The sequence below is a fragment of the Nothoprocta perdicaria genome, unplaced genomic scaffold (genome assembly GCF_003342845.1).
Source record: "Nothoprocta perdicaria isolate Ctin4 unplaced genomic scaffold, notPer1 scaffold_9, whole genome shotgun sequence".
Taxonomy (NCBI): Eukaryota; Metazoa; Chordata; class Aves; order Tinamiformes; family Tinamidae; genus Nothoprocta; species Nothoprocta perdicaria.
In genome coordinates, this window is record NW_020456198.1 from 5,229,993 (window position 1) to 5,248,049 (window position 18,057).

The window sequence follows — 18,057 nt, forward strand, 5'->3', positions numbered from 1 at the left end:
CATTAATGAACTGAACCAACATGGGCACAGACCAGAGCTCAGCGGTCTCCTAAACAGTCATTAAGAATAGACATCTATCTTTTCACCTGCTTGTACAGCCTCCTGTTGGGTGGCAGAGTGTGTAGAATGGTAATTTTGAAGGTTAAATGACTTAGGAACGTAATCACAAACTGTTCACCTCTGCCACCCTTCTGCCCATATGGCCTGGTAGTCACAGTAGAAATGTGTTTGGACAAACTCTGTTGAAAGGTCTCCAGGACATCAAGTCTGGTGCTTTCAGATGGATTCCTGGCAAATACTGGCAGGCATAAAAAATCCATCAAAGTTCCAAGGTTGAGAAGAATTTACAAATTTAAACAATTTTGAAAGAACCCTTTGCTCAATTAGGGTAATTCATGTGTATCAAGGTTAAAGTGTACTAAGCAGAACTGTTCGCTGTTCTGGGCAACTCATGCCTATGAAGAAAGATTGAATCAATATACATTTCTGTAATTAAATTGGTAAGTTAAAATAGTTGAGGTCTTGTTTTAGCAAACAAGCAACGGAAGATGCATTTCTGCATGTTTATCATTGTTGCTGTTGAGACAATTCATTAGGGCCTGGACTTAGCTGAGAGAGGTACAAATACTGTATCCTACTGTACAAGGTTACAATAGAAATTCTCCAAGACATAAAAGAAAAAAGGTTAGGAGGAGGTACCCCAATGCCTTTTTCAGTATGATTGCAAAATATTGCATAGTAATTAAAGAGGGTGGAATGCTTTTTATCTCATTTTGAAGTTTGACATGATTATATATATCCTTTGCCATTTTTACTGTGTGTATCATAAAGGAGCTACTTGCAGTTAATGGGAGCGTTGCCATGGGCTTAAGAAAAAAGAGAGCAGAAGCAGGACTGCATATTAAGAAAGTACATCAGGAAAAAAAGCTAGTTACCAGGGAAGTCAAAACAGAAGGTACTTTTGCATTGTTAGCCTGGGAAAGGATATTAGCCTGTGTAGGTTGTTTTGAAAACCTTCGAAGGTGACGTGCGTCATCCTGGTACCGTGGTGTTCTGCAAGGCCTCATCCAACGGCTGTGGAGACCGACCGTCTGAGAGGATCACTCAGCTTTGGGGGAGGCAGTAGGTGCACGATGAAGTATTAATTTTAAGAAGGCTGTTGGCTTCCACAAAACCATTTTCTACCCCAAGTTCAATAGTGGAGTGAAGTCAAAGAAGAATCGGTTTTATGAGTTGTTTAGTCCATACCCCAGAATCTAGTTTCCAGGTTCTTGGCTCCCTCAATGGATGTGCTGTTGAAAGGATTCAAGGAGCCAAGACATAAGACTTCCTGCTGCAGGGGTTTGGGGGCTGGTCCTGCTTCCCCATCATCCCAGAGGCTTCAGTGAGAAGTGAGGGGTGAGCAGTGGAGTATTGGTGTAAGAAATTCCAGGCACTGGTTCCCAAGAGTCTAAAAATATGTTAAATGTGAGGTGAAGAAGTTATGGAATGACACATATGCAAATAGTGTTAAATTACAGTTTTATCTAAGATCTTCTGTTCCAAGCTAATTGAAAGACAGAGGCCACTGCTGCGGGAGGAAAATATGAAAAGAAAACTACACTGAAACATAAAAGTGTTTTTGATCAAGGAAAATTCTGTTTCTGTTGAACGTTTTATTTTGTTCCAGTCACATAAATTACCATCTTTGAAACACTAAAACTCCCCAAATCAGCTTTTTATAACAGAAAATAATTTACATTTAAAAGGTTTAACTGAAGTAGCTAAACCTCAGAGATGAATGTGCACATTCGGCAGTAAAACAGGAAAACAACCCATGTTTTGGAACCCATAGCTGCTATGTATAATTTTAATATTATAAATAACTAAATACAGTCTAGTGAGTGCTATATGTATGCATGGAGATATTTACTGGTTCTTGGGAAATGTATTCTTAGGGGCTATGAAATGCCTCGCTCCTGACACACAGCCTGGGAGATCTTCCCTAGCGTACTGATTGATGTCTGATGGAAGGCACTGTGGCTCGAATGCATTTCATCCTCTGCAGAAAGTTATGAGGTCCGGTCGCGTTACTGTCATTGGACACGTTTTCCTTCTCCTCGCGGTAGCACCTCTCTCCATCTTTAATGAAAGGGGAAGCCAGGAACAGTGTTTCAATTCTGTGGGAACCTTTCATAATCTTAGCTGCAACAGTTGTCTAAAAAGGCAATAATCCCATGAATTAGAGATAATGACTTCCCTCTCAGAAAAAGAGTAGCTGTTATGTAAGGCTTGTCTTCCCCCCTGCCCTCCCCTGCCACATCCATTTCTGATTTATCTTCTCTCATTTTCCACCAACTTCCCTTCCTCCTGCATTAAAGAGGGAGTGGGCCATTACTGCTGTAATGCTCTTATTCCCTGCGAGTAGAGAGAAGATATATTTCAGTTTTATGCTCTCCTCAGATGCACTCAGACACATGGAAGAAATATCTTACAGCTGTTTGCATCATTGCAGATACTCCAGCCCTCTGTATTCCAACAATAATCTTTCCACCGACCTCAGCGTACTTTACATCGCATCTCGGGTACTGAATCCTGCTGTTACTGGAGTCGGTGATAAAACAGGCGGAAGTTTTGGTGAAATGGGGACCAGGCCTCGGGGTGTTAAGCATGGGGCTCTAGGAGTGATGTGAGACGAGCTGTGCACAACTTGTCCAGCCCTATCTGGAAAACTGGACCTTTCCTCACAGCAGCAGCATGTGGCTAGGGCAGGGCTTCTGATCCTAACCCTTATTAGCATCAGAAAGTAAATTAGTGTGATTCTGCCCTTCATATCCGACCTTTCAGAGGTCTCCCATCCTTTTCATTTAAACTGATCTCCGAAGGAAAAACACAGTAATAATGCAGTGGACCAGTGAGATAATTAGTAAGCACATTCTCCATAATTACAATGTTAGCATCTCGGGGGGGAAATGAAAGCTTGTGCTGTCCCTTTAACAGGACAACTTGATAATCCTCTTAACATTTTCTCTTTTGGCTGATAATATTTCACAGAATTTTACTTTGTAAAATATTCCTAAAGGGAGGCTTAAGCAATAATGCACAGATTATGGAAATGACTCTCATTAAGTATAGGGAGAGACTTCGGCAAAGCCGTGAACTGCTTTGAAACATGTAACCCCCATTAGGAGCTTCATTTAAATGTTTATTCACAGAGCAGTAAATGTTTATTATAGTACATTTTATTGAAACATAAATTAAGGAACCCTAATTATATGTATCACAAGTGTTAAAACAATATGCGTTTATCAAGACTTAACTGAAGATTAGAGGTGAGAGGAAATGCAATTGCTGTGTTGTTTGCATCTGAATACAGCATTACAGAAAGACATGTGGGCAAAGGGACCCCAAGGAAGGGAGAAGGACCGGGACTGGAAGTCAGGTGCTCTCCCACCATCCCAAAGCCTCCTACAACCGCCTTCCTGTGAAACTTTGGGGGCTCCTTCATTGGTTTGTGCCTTAGTCTTCCAATAAACCGAATAAAGGCAAGTGAGAATGAGCTAGTGAAGGTTCTGGGCCTGATCTTCACCATATGTAGACCCTCCTTCCTAGAGTTGGGGACTAAGTTCAAAAAATCAATCCAGAAGCACCATCCCACTCACCTTTACCTTTTATTTATCCTTTTGTCACCCTTTTGGAAGATCTCACAGAAAGACATGGGCGGATTACATTTTGAAGGCTCTAAAGACTGAGTATTTCAATGAACAAAATGTTTCTCATGATTTTGAGCAAAACTTTCTTCTATTTTTAATGTCTCTCCATCTCATTCAGAACTAGGAATAATGTTAAGGGCTCGTAGCTGCTCACTGCCCAGGAATTGCTTTCCCTTGCAGAAGTCTTGGCCAGGGCCTACAAGTCAAGGGCCCAGCGAATTGTCTTGCAGTACCTGGAGATAATGACTGAGCTGCATCTGCTATCATAGAGCTAATGCGATGTATTTCAGGGGACAGCAGAGGGAGTGCTTTCTGTTAACGAGCTATGGATATACAGGCAGGGCTTTCCACGGAATAATTTTGTAACAGGGATAATTGAGCAGTTAATCAAGAATAGCAAACAAGGGCTCCATGGAAGCCCAGTTTACAGAGAGGACAAAATTGCCCTATATTTCATGCAGCTATCTCGGTATTATGGTTGATTTTCTTTATCGCCCGCTAACAGCCTTACTTGGAGGATGGTTATTATTTGGGAATTTCTGCAGTTAATCTGGCAGTTAGAAGCATTTTTGCAGGCTCCTGTAAGAAGCCTGTGTGTCTGTGATGGACAGGGACTTTGTGCGCCAAACCGGGCGTTACCAGCAGACCTTCTCCTCTGACACGCAGTGCCTGTGGTCTGCAGCTCGCAGGGCTGCCAGGTGTAGGCCTGGCCGGCCAAGGGCTCCTGCCTCCACCCTGGTCAATGCCTGCTCTGCTGGAACACGACTGCATCCCAAGGACACTCAGGCTCCCCTCTTTTCCTCACCAGAGGAGTAGCCGCAGCCTCGTCCCCACAGTGACACACTTGCTCTCAGGAGAAGGAACAAGAAGTCACAGGGGAAAGGGTGAAACTGGTGGAAGATGTTCACTCTGGCTACACAGAGACCCAGGTTGTCCATGTGCTTCCTTCACAGGAACACATCATCCACTACTGGCCTTACTGGCAGTGTCTTCATCTTCAAAGTTGAGAAACCCATTCCCAGTTCTTATATATTCATCATATAGCAGCATCGAGCAACATTTGGTTGCCAGTAGACACAGTGTGAGCACTGAGGAGCTGTAGTGTGAGCCGTTATCTCCCTTGGTTTGCAGAGCAGAGCCTCTTGCTCTCCTGACCAGCCCAGCAGCTGAGCAAACACAGCATCATGTTCATAAATTATTGCAGGCAGTGCCTGTGTCCTCCCCGGTGGTGTTTGTCAGGTCATCTGCTCTTTGCTACTGTGGTCTACCAGGGAAATCTCTTTCAGTGCCTCTTTCTGCCTGGTCCTCTTGCTTTACATCCAGTGCAGTGGTGACATATTGGTTATTGCAGCATAGTTCAGCATATAGAAACTAACTAACCTAGAAACTAACCTAGACGGTGTGTGTCGCTTTTTTTTCTAGCAAAAAACATTTTTTAGAACAGGAATTTTGTGAGCATTTTGCAGCCCCGTTTCACTGGAAATCAGCTTTCAATGTATAATTCTATGAAAGTCTGCGGCGTGCCAAGATCAGGCTGCTCCAGAGTGACCATCAGCAGCCTCCTGCTTCTGTGGTCAGGCTGGAAACTTTGCAGGCTTTGAGCCAAGGATCATCCCCTTGCAGCTGTGTGGAGGTCAGAGAGAGCAAAGAGCAGCCTGAGCTCATGAGTAACCCTTTGCATAGATAGTTTGCTCTTTGCAGGACGTTTTCTAATTCTCTGTGCATTCTGGGCTAAAAACGTCAAAAATCTTCTCTGAAAAAGTGCTTCTGCGTCACCTGAGAAATGTCACCATTAGGAATTTTCTTCATTCTGAGATTTCGCTTGTAAAGTAGTAGCCCCCATTTAAAGAGAGGAAGCTACACTCCCAGCCCTAGAAAACTGGCTGTTGCGTTATCTTTAAAGATCCTGTAAAATTCAGGCATGTTTTGTTGTGGCTGAGCAAACGTTTTGAGGGATGACATTTGCAGAGCCTCCTTTTCCTCCCTACCTCCCACATGGAGCTATTCTTTTCCTCTTCTCCATGCTCTTCTCACCTCCTTCAGTCTCCTTCCAGCTGCTCTGGACATGCCTGGCAGGAAACCTCCTCCCCAGTGTCCACAGGAACTGGTGGGTTCAAGAGTTTTGGCTCAGATTATGTTCCCCACAAGGGACATAGTGGCATGTCCCTGTGTCATTGTGCTCAGGCTCTTGCAAACATTTGGATCTTTCTCCACCACCCTCAGAAGAAAAGGGAAGGGTGGCTAAAAGCTAAAAGCGCATGTTTGTATTTTTGCTGTACTAGTAATATTGATCATTCTGTTAATGTAAATGTCTCAGGTGTTGTATGTTGCTTTTCTTGCTTATTAATCACAATAATGCAAAATGAGGTGAAAGCAGTTTTGTGGGGAGAGCGATGAGATGCAGCCAGCAGTAACCAAATTCCACCTGGCTGGAGCACAGTAGTGTTGTCTGTCATCCTGCAGACATGAGAGTCTCCACAGTGACTGGGAACAAAACCTTGAAACATTTTATTTTGACTTTTTGTACATAAAATGGTTGGGTTTTTCATCTCTAAGCAGTGTTTTTAGGGAAGACTTGCCTAAATCTGTTTGTTTTGCTCTGTTTTTTTTTTTTTTTTTTTTTTTTTTTTTTAAAAAGGCAGCCAAATGTTTTGTTGTATCTGCTGACACATTTCAGTCAACTGCAAATGTCTTTTTTGGACATGCAAGTTTTTGTTTTGCCTAGGAAACAAAATGCAATGAAACAACTTTATTTTGGGGACTACTAGAAGTCATTTGCACCCCCTGCAGCCGGGCAGATCTCCTGTGGTTGACAGTGTTTGCAATCTCAGCAGAGCAGCCCAGCCCTCCGTGCTGAGAAGCTCCTTTGAAGCCCCCTTGGTCTCACCAGCCTGCGGAGCAGCCACGCTGCTCTACCATTTAGCAAAGCACTGAAATGCCTGCATAATATCTAGGATGTGAATCCTCCCACTCTGCCAATTTCCACGTTGGAAATTGAGCTGGGGCTTAAGTGCCTTGGTGGTTTGAGGCTTCAGCAGTAGAAAATAGCACAGATAGCAAAAGCAATCAATTAAAAAGCTCTCAATGAATCAAAAATATTGGAATCTCCAAATTAGGAAGGCCATAAGATGAAAAGCAGATTAGAGAAGGTGGCAAATCCCCTTTCTTTGACATTCTTCACCACTTGGTACCCATTATTCTGGACCGCTTTCTTGGTAAAGCCAAAAAGAAGGAAGCTACTTATGCTCGTGTTCGTTTCTGTTACAACAGGGAAAACAATACAATATTACAAATGATAGGGAAAATTCCAATTTTTTTAACATAGTTTCCATGTCCAGCATTAAAAGAAGTAATTGAGATATCTGGAGAAAAAAAAATCTCTATTTAATTGACTGTAGTTACCCCCTACTTGGCAATATGGCAATACCCTTTTGCTTTCTGATATGGTTGATAGATTTTGTTACGCAGCCTGGTGCTGCTTAAGAACATAATGCAAATACTAAATGTGAGTAATCCCTGAAAATGACTCTGCTGATGCCAAGTGGCCCATATGCTGTCATAAACACTTCTTCTTTTTTTTGTCATTCTTATTACAAAAACCCTTTGTGGTCAGAAGTTCACATCAGGCTTATTCATTACCTGCTGTGCTGGGTCCTTAGGTCTGGGTCTTAGTGTGCCATCCCCACACTGAGCTTTGGACTAGATCCCTGTTTGCTGTCTGTTACTCCACATCATTTGTTAGGGCTATATACCAATCCTTCCTTGTGTGCGTACTGGTACATTTTGCCATAGAGATCTACATTATATTTAAATTATTTAAAACTGGCTCATCTTGGCGGGCTAGGACTGCTAATATTAAGCTTTATATATAATAAAGAGAAAATCCCAAAAGAAAAAGAAAGAAAGAAACTGGATGACAGTTTATTGCTTTCTGAATGCATTTTAAAATTAAGGAGAATGACAGAAGTCCTAGTGAAATTTTGCAGTGCCTACACAAACTTCAATCTATACTCTTTTTTTTCTGGAAAATCCCTATTTGTCCAAAAAATTTCAAGCCCAAGGGGTACCAAAGACCATCTTTAAGCTTGCCTTGTGATTTTGAGCAATACATCATGAGAGCAGTGATGTTCAAATGATACATTGCACTAATATATCACAAGAGCACTATCACTCTCATGATATATTAGTATAAAACACTATCCGAACACTATCACTGATGTATTACTCAAAAACATAGATTTAACCCTCAAGAAGCATCCCATCTGTAGGCTGAATGAACAGAAAGCTGTAGATAACGATGAGAACAAGCAACAGCATGCTTGGTTTCTCTAGGGCAAACTATGAAAGAAAAAAAGAGTGGTATTCAGAGTATTTCATTAGCTGAAGCATCCATCTGATTTCATTTTATTCACTGAGCAACTGTTTTTATGGATTGAAGCTAACACAATATAGGTGTATTTGAAATATCTTACAGATAGCCTAAGAAAACCTTTTTTTTTTTTTGATTTTTGGATTTCATTATAGACTTGAGCCGTGTTTTGAGAATGCTTCAATGAGGTGCATGAATTTCAGCTGATTTCCAACTCATCAAATTGAGTCAGGTGCAAGCTATCTACATTCCCTGTATAAGCTGTTAGTGCTTTCTGCTGCAGTCTTTTTTTTAAAGGATTTAGGCACTATCTATAAAGATCTGGGGAGGCATAAATGCAGTATGTCACTCAGATCATTTGCTGTCTCCCCTCAATGAGATTTTTCTTTTCTCCTGAAGAATTATTGCCAGTATTTTTTTTTTTCCTCCAAAGGGAGTGAAGGAGAAAGCAGGAAAGGTAAAAGCAGCTTTGCCATTTCATAGCTGAGCTTTTTGCAGAAAACCTTTGGCGTTCCCTTGTGTCCCTGGGGACATGAGAGGTGCCCAACATGAGGGTGTTGGGATCCCTCTGTGCATTTCCCCAGGACCTGACGTGTCCCATGGTACCTTGTGTGTCTTCTCCCCTGGAGCCCAATTTTCCCTGAGGTGTCTGTGCCTGGACCACTGCACAATGGGGACTTCACTCCCTTATATTCATGTTAGAGCTGCTAGAAGGAAAAGCAAAGTATTTTAGTGTCTTCCTCACCTTGCAAGAGGCATTTTGTCAGACGGGCTGCGTTTCCCCTCTCCCAGTGTCCTTACCATCTGTGGCACCTCCATTACCTGATGGTGCTTCCTGCATCCCGTGGTCTCCACTGTGCGGAGCCCCAAGCGTGTGACCCCGCGCGGCCGCCTGCCTTCATGGGGCAGCTCCTCAGTCTTGTCACTTTTGAAGTCACAACACGCAGCTCCAGGGTACGTTGTCATTTCAAAGCTGTGGCTAAATATGTCTCCGACTGACAACTATGAATAATTCCACAGAGCCCCTCCACTTCAGGCATTTCGCTCCGAAGCTCATATATGCAGCAGAGCTGCTCTCTCATGTTTTTCATCTTTTATATTCTCAGAAGAGTTATGGAACAGGTTAATGTATTTTTCTCTGAAAATAATGTTGTGGGAGCCTGGATGTCGTTACTGGTATGTGTGGAGAATAATGCTGACGGTCTAGAAAAGGAAGTAATGATCTTGATAATCACCACTGTGTTGTTTCACATTTTCAGCATGTTCATGTCCACATCCTTCCAAGGAGGGCTGGAGACTTCAGCAGGAATGATAATGTCTACGAGGAGGTAAGGACTACACTCTATTTCTTGGTGTTGTGGCCTTCAGAAAATCACGTTAATGATACAGGCCCTGCCTCAAGTGCAGTTATATTAAGTAATCCCTGCCTCTTTGGTGGTTGCAAAGAGGGGGTGATAGGCACCAAGCAGTGTACCGTGGTTTGCCCACAAGCTGTGGGTCAAGGTATGGTCCTGCAGGGTCTCAAGGAAGGAGCTGTGGGTCAAAGTCCTGCAGTGTCCCAAGGAAGGGTGTTATTCGACCGCGTTGGGCCTTTCACTGTGGCCGCTGCACACAGGCTGAGGCAGCATCTCTACCGAGAGCTGTTTCTGTTGCAAGCGCTGGAAGGATGGAGAATAAAACCTTGTCGAAGGCCTTGGCTTGGTGTATCCTGCCCTGGCTGGCAACCTGGGCAGCAAACCTCCCCTTCCAGCAAGGAGGGTCACAGGAGGCTCATAACAAATACATCACAAATCACATTGTAACTCTGAAGATAGAAATTGAAGAGCAGCAATGCATCTAGATGTGATGTATGTATGGGGATGCATGCATGTGTGCAGGCTGTGCTGCGGAGCTGGAGAAATTAGCTGCTCCAGCTTGACTAAATAACTGGCTATTGTTTACGTGCGCAATTGTATTGGCATTAACAAGAAGTTGTCCCCAGCTTGACAGCTATCACAGTGAGTGAATGAAAAAATCTTGCTATAGTTAGATTTATCGATGGTTTCTAGTGGATTTGGTAGGATACTCTATCTCAAATATGACATTTTCCTTTCTTTCTGAAAGTAATTAATACAAACTTCCTCAATACCACTGAAATACCATCTGTTGGAGGAAAAATTCATGGCATTTTTTACCTCTGATTTTTTTTTTTTTTCTGTTGTGATATGTGCAGGAAGACAGCTCTACACTTTCTAAAAGAATGGTAACATACTTTAAAGGTCTTTCTCACTTTTTTTTTTTCTTCTTTCATCGATAAGTGATGAAGTTTATTATTGACCAGTTACATGAAGGGTAGAGACTGAGAACCCCACTAATAAGGACCTAACCTTATAATGAGATTGCTGAGCAAAGAAATAAAACCTAAAGTATGTGATGGCAGTCTTGTGTGCAGCTGTCATTGGCAATAGCTGAAGGGAGGCTGCTTGAAAGTTAACATGACTTTCCTTTTCAAATGTGCTAAGTGGTTTTAGAAGCTCTGCCAGACAAAAATTCTGTTTCCTTTTTCCTCTTGTGTTTTCTGGTTTTAGCACACTTCTTTTTCTCCTGTTATATATAAATACAAACAGATAAAACTATTTAATGACTGTACATGAATTTTGTTCAATGCAGGTGGGACAAATGGCTAGAAAATGTTATTATCTTGTCTGAGGGGGAGTGGGGCTAGAAAGGACATGCAAAAGGAAATGTAGCGCTATATCCAGACTGGTACCAGAATCATATTTGCTGTTGAGCAAGTTGTAGGCCTGGTGATCTCCAGCTAGGCTAGGGTTGGGGATAACAGTGAAAGAAAGGCTAGAGTCCCATCAGGAGTCCCGTCAGGAAGCTTCACTGCGTATGAGGAAGAACATCTTTACTATGAGAATGACAGAACAGACTGCCCAGAGAGGTTGTGGAGTCTCTTCCTCTGGAGGCTTTCAAGATCAACTTGAATGAGATCCTGTGCCACATGTTCTAGGTGTCCCTGCTTGAGCAGGAGGTTGGACTAGATTATCTTTAGAGGTCCCTTCCAGCCTTAACCATTCTGTGGTTCTCTGATTCTGTCATTTTTAATTATAACAATCATAGGTGTTGCTTGCAGCAGACATGGTTAAACAAAGATGTTTGGAGATTGCTTGGGAGTTATGTCAGTAAGGCAAGATGGTTTGATATAATGCATCTTTGCATTGTACCAACAGGACATATGCTTTTGCTCAGGAGATTTTTCAGAAATTTAGGAAGATCTGTGGATCATGGCAGGAAAACAGACTGCAGATCTAGAAGGGACAGACTACCATTAGGTGAGATGTAGATCTTGGAGAGAGCTTTAATTCCATAATCCGTGAAATGTGTACTCAGGATAATCCATAACGTGTTTATAAATGAGGCTTGGCTTCCATGTACTTGATTGAAAGAAGGAGTTGCCCTTTGGGTAGAACAGACTTGCATGCAAAGTCATCCTCGTGTAAGACGTGGCATGGAAGCTTATCAGCCTCCCTCAAAAAACTTGTTGAATGACAAACTGCCCCAGGACTAAGTTTTGCTTATGGCTGGGGTTTGGCTACCGCAAGTAAAAGGTAGCACAACTATTTGGCATAACCTTCACAGATCTGAGTCACAGCTCTAGTTCAAGCATCTATCACAAAACTCCTGTCTGTAAGTAGCTTTGCACTCTCCCAACTCCAAATATGTCATTTGTTTATGCTCAGCTCACTGTTGACAAATCCCATTGCTCAGGGAGCGTTTGACAGTGAAGGGAATGCCCAGATGCTGAGACATCAGTCCTCTTGAAAGATTTCTAGAGTTGAGACAGCTGGAAAGTACTTGCAGTCTCTTACTGTGTGCTTTATTTCTCCCATTTGGTTTGGGAGTGACCTCCCTTCTGATTGAAAAGACAGAACAAACTGGAGCAGGTTTATCCCTGTTCAGTGAAATCTGTTTACTGGGCCCTGGTGCCTATAGGCGTCTGGCTGTGAAGCGCTGGGAAAGCCTCTTCTGAAACTACTTTTAAGTGTAAAGAGTATACTTAAGGGTAAGGTAGATCTTTACCACTTGCTTTTTAATAAGATTGCTGATGGGCCTAATACCTGCTAGGTTCCAGGTTTATATTTAGGACTTCTGTACAGAAATATGAATTGGAGAAGTGAAAGAGGGGCAGACACCTGTGCTAGAGTACAGACGTTCCTTACAGTTTATGCCACTTGATCTTTTAGTTTTCTGCATTTCGTTGCATATGAAAGAAGTCACTACATGATTTTTCTAAGATATGGAGGGAATGATTAATAATAGAAGAATCTGCTTTGAACATTTTGGCTTAGGGTATGTCTTTCCTCTGCATCTTCGCAGGGATAATTTTGGGGCGGGTATTTCCCAGGGACCGTCTACCCTATGGGCTCACCACAGTGAAAGCTAAAGGCCACAGTTTTTCAGTTCTTACATTTTCTTCAAATTGTTTGAAGCCTAATCCTGCAAGCATGTACATGTCAGAGTTAAATAGATCTTACAATTGTTTACAGGATCAGGTCCTTCATGTTTTACTCTAGCCAAATTACTTATGTACATCTTGCGATATTCTTTTTCATCAATTCTCTCTCTCTGTTGGAGACCAAAACTGTAGCAGTTAAATATTAGGAACACTTTTAATTGGAGTGCCTACTTCTCTACATATGTTTTTTATTTGGTTTTGAAGTAGAATAATATGTTTATTAATCAAGGATTTGAAGGGCGCTGTCGAGACATTGCCCGCCTTGAAGGAGAAGATGAGTTCTTCACTATTGTAGGGGCATGTCACAGTAACTGGTAAGAATTTGGTATGAAAGGATATTGTTTATGGTAGAGCTGCACCCACGTTGTTGCATTCAGCACAAACACTGCCGAGTTGTTGGAGGTCATCATGCCCAAGACGTTCAAGAACATTATCCTGAAATGTCTCAGCAGTTTCATACACTCAGCCATCTGTGGGCAGTCCTCTCATTCAGAGTGTGTTTGAAAAGTCCATAGCACAGCTTGTCCCCGGTCTCCACTGAGCAGTTAGCCATTTCTGCAATATAAATAACATTCATCATCCTTTAGGTTGGCAGGTAATAGCTGTACTGGGCCAGAGAGTGTGAGGCTTTCTCACAAAAGAAGTCTGCAATGCTGCTATTCTCGGTATCGATCTCAATAATGTTAATTTTGAGGCTGATGAACTCGGGTGGGTGAGGGCAGCTCACAATGTCCATGAGACCCCTGAGCATCCATGGCACTCAATGATGAGTTTTGTGGGGCAGACCCTGTTCCTGTTGGCCTGAGCTTCCCACCTGCTGCCGTGGATGCAGCTGCAGCAGTGCAGCACGTCCAGGTGATGTGGTCGGGGCAAGGAGTGCCCAGTCCTCCAGACAGCCCTGCTTTTGTGCCCACTCGTTTTCTTGCCTGTCTTTAGCTCTCAACCTAAACTGGTGTGAAATAAAAGAACTGTAGGAGGAGAAAGCACAAAAAAAGAGAGGCTGACCAAAACCCGGGTGCCTCTGGCCCGCTGCCACCTGCCAGGATAGGCAGAGCTGCCTGCCCCGTGGCCTCTTGTAATGAGCCTGTGAGAGACATCCTAATGGGAATTCTTTGGGAGCTTAAGGATTCTGCAAAATGCAGGAACTAGCGAAAGAATTCAGTTCATGCTGTCCTCCTTCCCCTCTGGCACTCAGACACGCAGCAAGAGAATCACTTAGGGAAAGATATTTTGACTTAGTGATCTCATTCGGCACATTACGTTAAATCATTTCAGCAAGAATACCTATTAGTAATCATTTCCAATTCCAGGGAGGATGAAGGAGGCGTTTTGGCACATGACTCTAAAACCTGCTGGGCTGCTTTTTGAGGCTAGCAAACCTGGAAAACGGTGGTGAATGCAGAAGTTTAGGGAAACAAGCTTGAAGTTTAATATTGCATGTCCCTGGCTGCAGTCTGCCTGCTCCCTGACCTGCCCACAGCCTCGTGCACTGCTAGACCCGCAGCCTGGTGAGGGCTTGAGATGTGCACAGCTGCACCCAGCAGCGTGGGCTGCCTCCTGCTTGAAGATATGGTACATAATGAAAAGATAAATAAGCCCTAATCCATATCCTGCTAGACGGAATGGAAAGATGCCCAGCAGCTTCTGTGAGCACTGGATTGAGCTATTCATGAAAATTAACGGCATGCAGAGCTAATAGGCTGTTTCTTGGCCTCAGAATTATATTGCACCTTCTGGGAACATATTGTAGCCTGCTGGTAGATCAGTCTGCTGCATCGGAGCTCCGTTGGGGCCAGACTCTGCTTTCTTTTGAACCTTGCATGGGTGAACCCATGGAAAGAGAGAAAGGCAGCACAGAATCTAAATACATGGAAAAAAAAATCTGTATTTTCCCAGGGTACAAGTCTGTTTTCCCTATCTTCTTACAATGTGGCAGAAAATAAATGCTTCCCAGTAGGCTGTGTTTTTGATCCTGTGTTTTTGCCAGTGTTGCTCTTTCTGACTGACACAGCATCAGCGGAGGCCCTGCTGATGGACCTAAGTTCCAGTGGGCCTGCTGATGGGCCTAAGGGTTCCAGTGGGCCTAAGTCTTCCCCAGTTGCTTCATGTGTCTTGTGATATTGTAGCGACTCCAGCAGAATAACTCCAATTAATTGTAGGAATATTTCCAACTGGGAGTACTGCAGTAGAAGCTGGAAGAACACAAAGTCATTTTGCGTTGACATGAGGGTTTTTTTCTTTCTTTCTTTCTTAGTTTTTTTTTTTCTTTTTTTACAACGAGCAAATTTCCTTTTTGAGTTTAATGAAATCACTTGTGTTCTGGACCATGATATTTCATCTGACTATGATCCGAAACCCCCGAGGCTGCTGCACCCCCTGCATGTTTCTTGCATGCGCCTACAAAAGGCAAACTGACAAATGAGTTAGCTGGGTCCAGCAGGAATGCTGAGAGACATCCCATCACCACGGATAGCTCCCTAGATGGAAGCCCTACTGGTTTTGATATTTCCTGCCCTTTCCAAGCTTGCAAGACATTTCTTAATCTGAAACTTGAAATCTCAGAGACCTTCCTCTATTCTGTGTCCATTGCTGCGCATATCTTGAGATGGAAGGATACCGTAATCAGATCTGATTACGAGCTGTCTTCTGTATTGCAGTCTTCCATGAGATCTAGAGAAATGGAAGCGGTCCAACTATAGGAACAAATCAGAAGTGGTTAGAAGGCTTTGTGCCGAGGCAGCCGTCCTTCACGATCACACGCATGCCCTTTACACCTAGACTTTGTCTGCAAGGTAATGTGCACTTGGCATTTTGCATATCATCGTGTACTCAGATTGCCCTCCAGCCCAGCTGTCTGCCTGTATCCCATCATTGTTGCTGCTGCTCCTTACCTTTTCCTGGCGTAAGGTTTCTCCAATCATTTCCCTCAGAGGTAAAAAATCCTGGCTTCAAGGAGTCACTTACACTTCGTCTATAACCTCGCACAGACAAATTATTGTGGCCATCGTCTGAGAGCGCTTGGCCGGTGCTGCAGGATATTTATTTTGTTTAACTCATGGAGTATTTGCTCTTTTGTGTCCTTGATGGTAGTTCATTGACAAGCGACTTAGTGACAAAGAGCCTCCGACCAAAGACAGTTTGCTGATAAGGGGATGAAAGCAAACCTGGTCTCCATGGCCTGTTTGCGCTGTCAGTGCTTGGACTTGTTCAGCTGCTCAGGTGCTTCTTGTCTGCTCCAAGTCCCCAAGGTAAAACTGTCTCTAGACCTCTGCTTATCCTGGGATGCACCATGTGAGTTGAGTTTGTGCTGGTGGGGAGAACACGCCCCATTAGGAACCAAGTCTCCGGGCTCTGTGGAGTTGATGAGATGGAAAGCAAACAAAGCAGAGAGTTGACGTTTTCAAAAGAGGTTTCAAAGAGGTTTCAAAAGAGGTTTCAAAAGACGTTTTCCCTGACCTGAAATATTGGTGTAAACATAAAATGAAATATTCCCTCGCATTCTATTTAGGGGTCAGAATATGACAGCAACTCTTTGGTAAGAAGCAAATCGTGCTGAAATCCCACGTGCTCAATGACAGATTATTTCAGCAATTCGTTTTGTCAACAGCAAAATTTTAGAGGCAGTAGTGATTGACAGGATTCTTTGCAGTCCATAGGACTGGTTCAGATTTGACCAGCAGCTCACAGCGATCCAAAGCTCTCAGCTATATGAGCATGTTTAGATAGCTAGATATTACAGTTTTGGCTCGTGACGCTCTCAAGAGTTTCATTGAGGAAATATCTCTCTGAACCCTGTAATTAGAGATAGCTGCTTTAGCTGCAGTCTTTACAAATGCAATAAATAAATAAATAAAATAAAAGCAGTGATTTGAGAGGTCAGCTTCATCTTCTGGTGGTAGAAGTACCAGGGATCTGGAGAGTGACCAGCTCATGGGAGACGCAACCAACTGGCTCTTACTGGCATTTTCTTGGCTGACTCTTCAGTAAATCAGCAACTTTGGTGCTTTGGATGCGATATTATCCCTTGCTTTCAAAGTATGACTACAATAAATGGAGTCAAGTGTTCTTCACTGTTGGGAAGTAGATGAAAATCTGATGGAGTAGGTTTACTAACATTTGCAAGGTTAACTTGTGGGGAAAAATGTGAAGTGTAAGTTTTATAGATACATGCTCATGACCTGATTTTTGTTGGCTTTGTTAAAAAAAAAAAAAAAAAGTTCTTTCTAGTTCTTTTATTGTTTCCCACTTCTATTTTTTTTTTTTCCTGGGAGAAGGAAACTGAACTGAAAGAGGTTTAGAAAACTACCAGCAATCCAAATTAGAAAGAGAGAACTGTGTGGTTATGGTTCCCAGAAACCTAAATGCTGTGCTGCCGGTTTGAGTTGCAACAAAAGCCCCAAACCTCATTCAGGGTACTTCTAAGTATGAAACTGTTTATTTAAATGAAGGGGAGAATTTAAAAGTGAAGAGAAAGACTTTGATTCTTTTTTAATCAACAACTATTTATAGGTTTACGTGTTTATGTACTTAGGAACATAAAGTAGTATATATGGGCAGAGTGGAGGGCTGAGAGGCACATCTGATATTTTTCTGTTTTGATACAGTCAAAGATCAGAACTCAAGTTCTGTTGCATTTTCCATTGTAGCTTACTGTAGTGTCTGTTTTTTTATTCATAAACTTAGTGTCTGTAGGAACCGGCAGAAGTTCTCTCTTCTGCAGAAAGGAATGTGATTTGAGCATCCGAAGCCTTGAGCAAGCTCTCATCATGGCATGTATTTGCTCTGTATTTCTGCTAAAACAGTCCTCAGTGAAATAGTTAACAGTATTGAAATATAAATTGCCACCCTTGAGGCTCCAAAGTTAACACCTGCCTGTTAACAACTCGCTGTGGTTTCACAGTTAACACCTCACCTCTTCCTGTAGAAGACAACACTTTACATTGCAGCTTGTGGTCTGGCAAAAATGCTACAGAGTTTATCATAGGCAGATCTCAGTTTCATGCATTTAAAAGAGTAGCTAAAATATTCGCTGCCAAAATAGCTCAGTCCATGTTCTCTCCCATCCCTGCCATATGTTGAGAAGGACTTAATGTACGTGAAAGGAGAGGTACAAAATGATTTTAGGCAAGATACTGCAGGAATACGGCTTCAGTTTCTGTATAAGTAAGTGCAGTTTTTGGCACTTACTGTATTTTTTTTTCTGCTGTTCTGGACCCCGCTGGTGTTAAGTACACAGGCCAGTTGGTTGGATGGTGACGAGTCAGGTTCACCTTGGGCAGGTCCAGCTATGGATCTGAAGGCTCTGAAGATGCAAGGAGGAAGGCTGCTGGCAGCCTGTGTACAGAATAAGAGAGCACGTAGCTTTCCTTGCAATGCTTTTGCTGCAAAGCAAGTCCAGCAAGATTGCAGACTTGCTCCTGTACTGAGAAACAAAATGTTCATTTTGGTTTCAGAAAAGAGATTTTAACAAATCATTGCACTTCAGTGAAAATTCA

At 42.8% G+C, this 18,057-nt stretch overlaps 1 protein-coding gene across 1 annotated transcript in view; it reads left to right on the forward strand.

The window, feature by feature from the left end:
* The window catches only part of FHIT (fragile histidine triad), a 356,061-nt gene that overhangs the window by 267,600 nt on the left and 70,404 nt on the right, over positions 1-18,057 (forward strand). Inside the window, exon 5 of the mRNA XM_026052580.1 lies at positions 9,321-9,389. Coding sequence (XP_025908365.1) covers positions 9,321-9,389 — 69 coding nt within the window. The remainder of the gene's footprint in view (positions 1-9,320; positions 9,390-18,057) is intronic.